Below are 10,821 nucleotides of genomic sequence, written 5' to 3' on the forward strand. Positions count from 1 at the left end.
GGTGTGATGGTGTGTCCAGGACTTGCTATGGTGGGAGAATTGGGTTCTGATGATGCCAAGTAACCTTATGCCATCTAGTTATCTCTAGTGGTATCTGCCCTTGCTAAATCTGGCAGGAACCTGTCCTTCTCGTGATCCTGGTTGTATCAGAACTCAGAGTCCAGCTGTCTCTTTGACCCTGTGATCCTGGGCTTGTTAGAGCTCCTGGGAGTGGAGCTTCCTTTGGGTGTTGTGGGACTGGCTGCAGAGCCTGGGCCCAAGGTCTGCTCAGGGCATCTGCCCAGACAGACCAGAAGGAACCCGTGCCACTGGGCTGCTGGAGTTCGGAAATTAGGTTTCTAAGCTAGCCCTTCAGCTTCTCATAAGGCTGTTGGAGTCTGGATCTCTGAGCCTGCTGCTATTTTCTTGTTCTAACCTGCAAGGGGGGTGGGGAGGGGGTGGTAGTAAACAAGAATAAGGAAGCAACCATTTTTATTTTATGAGGTTTTATTTGTCAACTTCTTGAAGTATATTTGAAGTGCGTTTTAAAATACTTGTTTGTCTTTTGTTAATTTGTGATTTCACTACTTAGTCTCTACTGAGCACTCTAACCAGAACAGGAAAAATTAAGCCAGACAACTATGCTCTAAAGCTAAGAGCTTTCTGGAAACTTTGATTGTTTTCTCATTTTCACGTGTATTTTTACTAAAATGTATTGTATGCATGTGTGCATGGGTCAGGGGTATGTGCTGGGCCAGAGGTAGGAACCAGAGGATAACTTGTGGACGGACAGCCTTGTGACACTGGTTCTCTCTCCACCTCCGCACGCATTCTGGGGTCAGCGTGCTCCCCAGGCTTGCAGCAGTGTGTTACACTGCAGAGCCATCTCACCACTCCTTTGTTTTTCCACATTGATTAGCTTAGTGGAAGAATTTCAGTTAAGAGTTACCATTATCAATTACTTGTAAATTTTAGTAGTTTTGTACACATGGTGTACAGTATTTCATTTTCTTGAGTTTTTAAAAAAGAATGTCTGTGTTGGAGTAGTAAGGAGGTATCTTTAATTATGAAATAAATCACTTTGACTTGAACTGACTCATGACTATATTAACTCTTAGTACTGAAACCTCAAGATTGAGAATGTTATTGGAAATGTGGATTAAGACATTTTCTGTTGTAATTTTTTTTGTTACACATTTCTTTAATGGTGTATTTGTAATAGTCAGTTGTAATTATTTTATACCAGTTTGTAAATTTGATTTTATGATGAACCTGATAAGTTGAGTTTTTTTTTTTTTTTTTAATTTCTTTTCCTCCAATATATTAACTTTGCCTTTTTGGTGTTCCTGGGCAATTTTAAGCTAGGTTTTTTAGATAGATAAATAAATAAATAAATAAATAAATAAAGAAAGAAAGAAAGAAAGAAAGAAAGAGGGTCAGCACTTTATCTCAAGTAACTTCTTCAGACTTGAAATCATGCTGCATCTTAACCCCCCTGAGTTTCCTTACCCCTCCTTCCCTTCCTGTTTTCTTTGAGCAGTTATTGTGAGCAACATGTCTTGTTCTTGCCCTTCCTTATTCCTTCTCCATCTGACTACCTTCTCACCAGTGAAGATTTTGTTTATGTTTTTTGCTGGTGATGGGAAAGGATGGGAGTAGGTGCTTAAAACCACTGGGCATCCCAAGCCCTGGCGTAGTATAGCAGTCAGACCACTCGGGAACGTGGTTTTGTCTGTTCCAGCGGGATAATGCTAAGAAACATAGTGTAGAGATAGATACTGGTACTGAATTTTGCTTTTTGACTGGTGACCTCAAATATTTAATTTTACTGAGTATACATATAAGACAGCTGTGTGTCTTTTAACCCTTTGAAAGACTAGAAGGAGTTTCAGATAAGCCAGTACTTTTTTTCCAAGGTAGAGTGACCTCTTTCAAAGTGATGTATAAAACTGTAGGACTCCTGGCAGCATGATCGTGTTTTGAGAATGATAGTATCTCTGTTGTGTTCTTCAGGAACATTTTCTTCTGATACTATCAGGTTTTCATACTGCTACCCACATGAAAACATGATTTAAGGAGACATTTTAGTATGGGGCCCTCGTAAAAAAATGTCACTTAGATACAGTATACAATGAACAGATTTGTTTGTAAGTGAAGTTAAGAGGAGAAGGAAATATGAAGGTTTGCCCTTACATCTCAGTGATTAGTGAGTATTTGAAATCCTTTCCTTCTGAATAGTCATCTGTTCATGGCTTCAGGAAGAAGGTTGGGGCATCTTTCTAGTTAGGTTTTGCTTTACTCTGCCTTTGGAGTGACAGATACTGCAACCTCTAGCTGAGACAGACATTGCCCTGTCCTCCTGTCTGTAGCTGCATGTGCAAGTCCATTATTCTTCTGCCATCTCTTCTTACTGTCTTTGATCATGTATTTCTAAAACAGTATATGGACTAGGAAAAATCTTGGTGACCAGAATAACAAAAGATGATTTTCAGATTTATAAGTTTGTTATAATACCCTGAATGGCAAATTGCTTATACTGGTGAGATAGTATTTCTTGAAACTCATTGCCTAATCATTCTTTATGTTGCCTTTCTTTAAAACAAAATAAAACAAAGGGCAAAGAAGCAAATGTAAAGCAAAACTTGAAAAGAGATGGAATAGGCTGTAGTGATACACACCTTAAATCCCAGAACTTGGGAGGCAGAGGCAAGCAAATCTCTTGAGTTTGAGACCAACCTGGTCTATAGAGTGAGTTCCAGGACATGCAGGGCAACACAGAGTAACCCTGTTTTGAAAAACCAGGGCGGGGTGGGGGTGGGAGTAGCAGTAATTTTTAAACCAGCAAAGAGATTTTCATTTTGTGACTTCAAATTATTCATCTAAGTGTTGGGAATATGAATTGAAGTTGTTTTACTTAATTTTAATACTTTACTGAATATCCCTAAATACAGTTCTTTTCATAATGACCCTGAAATTGCAAAGTCTATGATCCTATAGTGAGAAACAGAATAAAACTTTTTTTAAAAACTAAAAGCCACTTGTGTTGGGTTTAAAGTACTCATAGATCAGCTTGGTGAAACCCTGGACATGTGCACAAGTAACAATTGTTCACAAAAAAGGTCTTGTCTTTGGTAGTAAAGATAGTGTTACTTGATGCAGTGGTCAACTTCATCTTCAAAGTAAAAGAAGGGGCAAATTCTGAAAGTCAGATGAATGTATTCAGACTGGAAACAGAGACCTTGCCTGTTTCCCTTATTCAGAGATTTCTTTGCTTAGTTTTCATCATGTGGGCTCCTGCTTCAGGGTAGAGACCTGACTTTGTGCCCAGTGGGAAGATGGCAGGAAGGAATATTGCATTTGGAGATGTGGGATCTGAATAGAAGTCAGTTTGGACTGACTGGACAGATGTCAGGAAGCAGGAAACCAGCTTCACTGGTTTTTTTTTTTTTTTTTTCAAATCACACAATTATGCATCCTTTCTCCTGTACTCCCTTCTCCTCCCTGACGCCAAAAATCTTGACTTAGGTCAGTTTATATCACCTTTTATGGATAAAAGACTTTCATTTCATGTTTCAGAGGCATGCATTTGTTTTCTGGAAAACCATGCCATTAGATATCTTTTAACTTGACATGAAATAGCATTTTTGTAATCCCATTTTCTACAAAGCCTACTTTTATATTTACTAAAGGTGACAAAACACCTCATCCTTCATTACACTTTCTGCTCTCATGTTCTGTCATTCTGAGATCTTTTTCTTCCCTGTCTCTGTCTTCTTTCCCCCAGCTGTCGGCAGCATCCAGCCCCTCAAGGCACAGTCCTCACAGAGCTGCAGGAAAGGACCCCTTTGCAGAGCTCTCTCTGGAGGACTTCTTATAAGTCACTTAGGTATTGCTGCGTGTGGGGGCAATGGGGATGTGGATATTTAAGCAAAGATTGCCATGTACCCTTCTCCTTTGTTTATTTAAAGGAGTCTTCATTCCCTCTGTACCTCAGCTGCCTCCTCTTCTGTTCTTTACGTGGAGAATAAAAGTAGTTTGAGATAGGACAAAAGAAGAAACCACCTTTGGAACATAGCTTTAATATAGTTAAAATTAGTGAGATCGGGGACCATCTTAACACAAGCATCCACTGTTCACAGCCACTGGATGTGATCACCCTTAAAAATAAGGTCATTCTTAAAAGCCCCACTTTTATTTTACATCTTGTTTAGAAGTAGCTTTAGTTTTAGTATAACAGCTATGGCTCATGATAAAAATTCATTTATGTATTTTCTCAAAGAGTTAAATTTTATGTGTTCCCCTTTGTTCAAAATAGTAACTTAAAAAATTTTTTTTTTTTGTTTTTTATTTGTTTTGTTTATTTGGTTTGATTTTTGCTTTGGTTCAATTTGATTTTAGGTTTTTTGTTTTTGTTTTTGTTTTTTGAGACAGTGTCTCTGTGTAGTACTGACTGTCCTAGAACTCATTCTGTAGATCAGGCTAGCTTCAAACTCAAAAGAGATCCACCTACCTCTGCTTCCCAGCTACAACTTGCTTTTTACTTAAGGGCAAGTGAATACCTAAACCTTTGACTACAAGGATATGATCCACACCACTTTTATCTTCTGGAAGACAGTTTAATTTGTTCTTCTTGATGCCCCAGGCCCAGGGTACATTTACCATCAAGGTCTTTGGCAGTTTGATTCTTATTTGGCGGGTACAAAATCCACCTCAGATTGAGCTGTCTCAGGTTAAGCAGTTAAAGAGAAATGAGTGAGGCAATTTTTGAGTGAACAGTGACCCCTAACTGAAAAGTTTCTTTATAAATACCTCAGATTTTTCATTGTATTAGCAAAGAGTTGAATCAGTGCAATGTTACTTTTTACTTTATTCTCTAATTATGTATTTTGGAACTAATTTACATTTTGCTTTCCCAAATAAGTTACATGGGACATTTGTGCTTATGGGTAAATCTTTTTAATTTAAAGAAAACGTTTATTGGTCTTCTCCCCTCATCTTCACTATTTCTTGCTTTTTAGTAACTAGGAAGAGAATTAGAATACCTACTGCATGCTGCACTGATTGAGTCCGGCACACTAGAAGCTGGTGATACTTTTTTTTGCCATCAGAGTCTGTCATAAGCATGTTATCTCTAGGCTGGTTGAATGGTGAAGGCATAGAGTGTTTTTATCTGTGAGAATATGTCATTAATGCAGTGAATTAACTAATTTATACTATGACTTTCTTTTTCCAGATACAGTTTATGTAACTAGATGGAAGAGAATGGAATTACTCCAAGAATACAAGTGCACAGCGGCAACTCCTTACTTCCAGCAAAATCCAAACTGCTGTCTCTGAAACTCTTCCTCCGTTAGAGCGCTCCAATAACCCATGAAGGCCCACAGTGGGATGGGACTAGTTTATAGGCGAGCGTTGTCAATACCATTTATAAAGCCAAGAATTGCCATGATTTAAGACTAAGATCTGTCTTTTTGGTGACTAACACTTCAGTTCTTTCAACTCCTATTAATACGCATAATCAGTAACCTACCAAGAAAAGCCCGTATTTGGAAATTGTGGAGTTTGTGTTGGAAAAGCTGCCTGGAGAGAAGAGTTGTGTCCTTTACCATATTCAACAGGACTCACTGGGGGATCAAAATCATAATTTTAAATTATGCATTATATTTCTTTTCTTTACTCCTCACAAATACAGAAACCATAATTGAAGTTAACTTTTCTTTTTAAAAAAATTTATATTCAGTTTGCAGTAGACATTCCTTAAGTGTTTGTATTTATTTATGATTATCGATTTTACATAACATTAATATTATATCAAACCTCCTTAAGTAAATGAGTATGGATGTTCACAGTATGTTTGATTTTTATCCACAAGAATGAATCTGATTCAGAATGCTTTTCAGCTGACATACAGAGCACTAAATACTTTAAGGCAAATCCATAGGTCTGACTCTCTTAAGAATTCTCAGTCTCTATGGGATGTAGGGACGCATTATAAATGCATTAATCCTTATAGTCAATCCTGTGCCTAGGATTTTGCAAGGGAACAGTTCACTGACTAGGAAAAGCACTACATTTAAAATTCAGCATTAGTGCATTGGGAAGGATCTTTACTGCTTTGTGCTTGGCATGTCATTATTTTCCATTTGACATTAGGGCCTTTCCAGATGAATGTGAGGAATTGCTTTCACTTCAGGACTTTCCTTCTTTTCAGTAAAACTTTAGGAGATGTTATGGGGAAGGGAGGGGGACAGAAATCCTTGAACTTTTTATTTGGCGTGTGCCATGTTATGATCATGTACCTTTTAAATAAGGGGAGATAGTATCTTTAAAGTCAATGTCTAGCCAAGAGTTTAGTTAATGAAGAATTAAACTGCACTGTTGATCGGTGCTTTCTGTAAATACATCTTAACGCTTGGGTTGAGAGGGGCCTTAAGAAGGACAGTTCATTGTAGGAAAGCAATTCTGTACATGAGTTAAGCATACTTGTTGCATTGTCTCTGCAGATTCTATTTTTGTTTACAATATTAAAATGTATGTTAGCAAATGGGTGGATTTTCAAATAAAATGCAGCTTCCACAAAACATGTTACGGTGTTCTGGTTTGAGGTGCGTTCTCCTTTTTCCTTCCTTTTTTTTTTAATTATCAGTATCATCAGTTTTTTGCTGATAAAATTATGCCCAAGAGGTTATGTCTACTGGTCAAATAAAATGTAAAATTTGTTTTATTTAAATATACAAACAGAATAATGTTTGAATACTCGCTGCTGTCTGATCTCACTTAGAAACATTACACTTGTCTACTTTCCTTTCTGATTGGATGCCTTCAGTCAGGTAAGTTAAGAGAAAGTAGTCTTCAGTGCATCAGGTTGTGTTTGATAAGGGATATTTGTATCAGATAGTGTAGTGAATAATAACCAGCATCAGAGTGCATCAAAGAGGGATTAAAAGCTGTATACTGTTAAGTGTGTGTTATGGTATGGAAAAATCATACAGTCTGTATAGCCAATGTTTTTTGTTAATGACTGATTTTCAAATTTCACTATTATTAAAATGTTTCCATATGAACTAAGAAATTGTGTTTTAAGTTAAGAATCCTTAAAAAAGTAAAGTTTGATTTATCTCTGTATTTTGAATGGGTATTTTAAGGGATGTGACGTACTGACATAGATTCTTTCATGACCTTATTTTGATAGTATGTGCATATGAAGTGGTTTATAATCATCTCCATTTTATTGTTTACATACTTTTGGGCTCTGATGGGTAAGAATTGCTCACATTCGGTGTTTGTCCAGAGTGTTAAATTAGCAGGCAGAAGAGGCGACTAAAGGGTGGTATGGTTCATTAGCTTGCTGTCATTCATTCAAAACTGAAATGGGAGTCATATCCCTGAAGTCTAGACTGTTGACCACTTCTGACTCCCTGATGATCTTCTGTGAAGTACATTTCTTGCTTCTTTCCCTGATTTCTGACAGAGTTGATAGGGAGGAATATAAAATATAAATATATGATAACCTTAATCAAAATATGATGCACAAAGTAAATCAGCGGTTTGAATCTGTATATTTTTAAGTCAACTGCTTATAAAAGAAGTTGACTAGGGACTAACAGTTTCAGAGGGTTAGATGACCTTCATGGCAGGGAGCATGACAGCACGCAGGCGTGGTGCTTGAGTAGTAGCTGAGAGTGCATCTTGACCCACAAGCAGAAAGAATATGACTCCTAACTGGGAATGGTGTAGGCTTTTGAAACCTCAAAGACCATCCCAGTGATAACACCTTCTCTAGCAAGGCCATGCCTCTTAATCTTAATCAAATATTGGGGCCATTTTCATTCAAATGACCACATCAACTTACAAAATCTATGCATTTCCCACACATTTTACTACTTTGCAAGTTGATAGTAGATGTGGTAGAGGACAACTATACCTGTTCCAAATTCTATTCTAAATTAGCTTTATGGTTTTAGTTGTGCGAAGGACATCTTTTACCATTGACTGAGATTTTGTCTCTAGGCTTTATGTTATATATTGATAACCTTCAGCTTCTTCACAGACCCTAACAACAGTTTTTATACTACATTGTCCAAAATTATATGAACTACCTTATAGGACATTTCTTATTTTTATGTGTATGGTATTTTGCCTGCAAATAAGTCCATGTATTATGTGCATGCATGGTGCCCACAAAAGCCAAAGGAGGACAATAGTTCCACAGGAAATGGAATTAGAGGTGAGTGTAAGCCACTATGTCAGTGCTGAGAATTGAACCTGGATCCTCAGGAAGAGCAGCCACTGCTATTAACTGCTGAGCCATTTCCCCAGCCCTTTTCATAGGGCATTTCTTTGAGGATAGATATGGCTATCTTGAGACGAGTAAGCAAGCTGACTATAGATAAATGTGCAGTTAGAACATTTTAGGGAAACATTTCCTGGTAAGCTCAAGTTCAAGTTAAGTTCACTACCTACCGTATATAGTTCACAATCTTAATGCTTTTTTTTTTTTTTTTTCCAAACCCAGGGCTTTTCTCTCAGCTGTATCCCAATCACAAGAGATAACTTTAAAGTTGGTTTTGAAATAATTCTGAGATTTACCTTGGGTCCCAATCTTGGCCGTATTGAGCCTGCTCCACTCAGGTACCCTGCCTAGCTTCTTTCAGACTGAGACTTGGTGGATGTTCTGCACTTCATTCACCTGGACTTGAGGGTGTCCAGAAAGTTCATTTCCCTCTTCTAAGAATATTATTACATGGGGGCATCAAGCACACTACACTGACCTTTCTGAGCAGCCAAGTGTCTTGTCTTGACACCACATACTCATTTCTGATTATTTTTGTCATGAACTGCAAAGCCCTTAGTTCTATTACTCAAGAGGGATGAAATAAACCAGGGGTCTCAAGAAACAACCACCTCTGAGGTAGAATAGGTAGCAAAAGAATAGCTGGACTTTTGATAGGTATTCATAATGAAGGTCACTGCAAGCTAATCTTTCATGAGTCCTGTTGATGATTATTGTGATATCAGGTAAGCTTACTGGCCTGTTTTGTAGAATTTGTTAACTGCTGTGTGGTATTTAAATATAAACTCAACTGGTTGAACTTTTCGTTTTTGATGCTGTGTCTCACTAAATAATCCAGGCTTCCCTCGGTCTCTTAGAGATCTTTGTGCCTCTGCCTCTTGCGCATTGGAAATACAGACATATACATCACACTATGTCACTGATTGAGTTTTGACCTTAAACAGGGCTTATGCTGTGTCTCTGGGCCTTTTCATAACCTCTGTATAGTATATTGATATATGAAATTATTAAATAGGATTTTGTGTGGAATGGAGAGAATAAGATCATTAAAAGGCTGAGCTCAACAAGAGAGAGTTGTAAGGCTAATTCTCCAAGGATCAAAGAAATTGCCAAAGATCTGATGTGTGGGGATAACCAGGGGACTCCAGGCATTTGAGCTCGAGTAGTGCAAACAAAGCATTTCTTGTTTTAATTATTAAAACAAGCAAAATGAGGTAACATTTGCAGTTTGCTTAAGCAAATAAAAGTGGAGAGATACACCTGGTATTATGTATGTCTTAGTATATTTGATCATGTGAAAAGAGCCAAGACCCTTTCAGACCTTTTCACTTTTCCTACTCTATCATGTGATCATGCCAGCATTCCATTATGTCCCTGCTTTCAAATGTTATCATAATTCATGTACTTCCTAGAAGGCTACCTTGTTGGTAAAACACTCTGCACTCTGTCCTACCCACGGTTCACAGTAACTTCACACCTTTTTGGATGACCATCAGCAATAGTTGTAAGACTTTAAGTATGCTATTTCCATTTTTAGAAATTTACTCCAGGGGCTTGAGAGGTAGCTCAGCTGTTAAGAGCACTAGATGCTCTTCCTAAGGACCCCATTTCAATTCCCAGCATCCACATAGCAGCTCAAAACTGTAACAGACATACATACATGCAGGTAGAATGCATAAAAATAATTGTTTTAAAAAATTCAGGAAAAAAGTCTGCAGGTAGTAGTTGTGGTAGGGGACTTGTTTTGAATTACATTGTACAGCACCTATGTAGTATTTATTTCAGAGGACAGGAGGACAATAAGTAGGATCTATGCTACTTCCAGAAGCTCTCCCATAAGTATATACAGTGTAAGTGTGTGGAATGTGTCAGCATATACAGACTATAGAAGAAATGTGGTAGGCTTACTTCCATTTTAAATCTGAATCATTTTCCTCATATTCAGACCAACCAAAGGGAGAAAATACTCCTACCCCTAACCCCTAAAGATGTTCTTAATGAGACAAAATATTGGTCTGAATTCTTAGATGAGCAACGTTAGCATTTAGCCAACATAGAAGGAGGCTTTCCACTCATTCATCCATCCATCATCAAACCTAAAAATTCCCAGGCATGGCAGCACACACCTTTAATCCCTGCACTTGGGAGGCAGAGGCAGTCTGAGACCAGCCTGGTCTACAAAAAGTTCCGGGACATGTAAAACTGTTACACAGAGAAACCGTTTCACAATAAAACAGAAAACAAGCCCAATATATTATGGTTTTCCTTCTACTCCCAATTTATCCCCATTCCATCTCATCTATGCCCTTTCTTTTACTCATTAGAAAATAACCAGGCTTCTAAAGGATAATAATATATGATAAAACAAAAGCTAACACATCAGGATTGAGCAGAGCAAAGAGCCCAAGAGAAGACACAAGTAACAGGTCCACTTATTTTCATATTTTTCTGGAATCCCATAAAATGCTGGACTGGAAGGCATAGTATATATGCCCAGGACTTGTAGGGTAAAAAGAAAAGATACATATATATATATATATATATATATA

The 10,821-nt window shown here is 37.6% G+C and overlaps 1 protein-coding gene across 19 annotated transcripts in view; it reads left to right on the plus strand.

Moving 5' to 3' along the window:
• Picalm (phosphatidylinositol binding clathrin assembly protein) overlaps window positions 1–6,560 on the plus strand; it is a 91,586-nt gene extending 85,026 nt beyond the window's left edge. For 11 of the 19 annotated variants that reach the window (XM_031387297.1, XM_031387296.1, XM_031387308.1 and 8 more), the window contains 2 exons: window positions 3,764–3,865; window positions 5,213–6,560. In XM_031387297.1, the coding sequence (XP_031243157.1) occupies window positions 3,764–3,856 (93 nt within the window). In that variant the 3' untranslated portion in view covers window positions 3,857–3,865; window positions 5,213–6,560. The remainder of the gene's footprint in view (window positions 1–3,763; window positions 3,866–5,212) is intronic. The other 8 variants (XM_031387301.1, XM_031387303.1, XM_031387302.1 and 5 more) reach the window with 1 other exon arrangement.
• Window positions 6,561–10,821: the final 4,261 nt, after the last annotated feature.

The sequence above is a fragment of the Mastomys coucha genome, unplaced genomic scaffold, assembly GCF_008632895.1.
Source record: "Mastomys coucha isolate ucsf_1 unplaced genomic scaffold, UCSF_Mcou_1 pScaffold21, whole genome shotgun sequence".
NCBI lineage: Eukaryota > Metazoa > Chordata > Mammalia > Rodentia > Muridae > Mastomys > Mastomys coucha.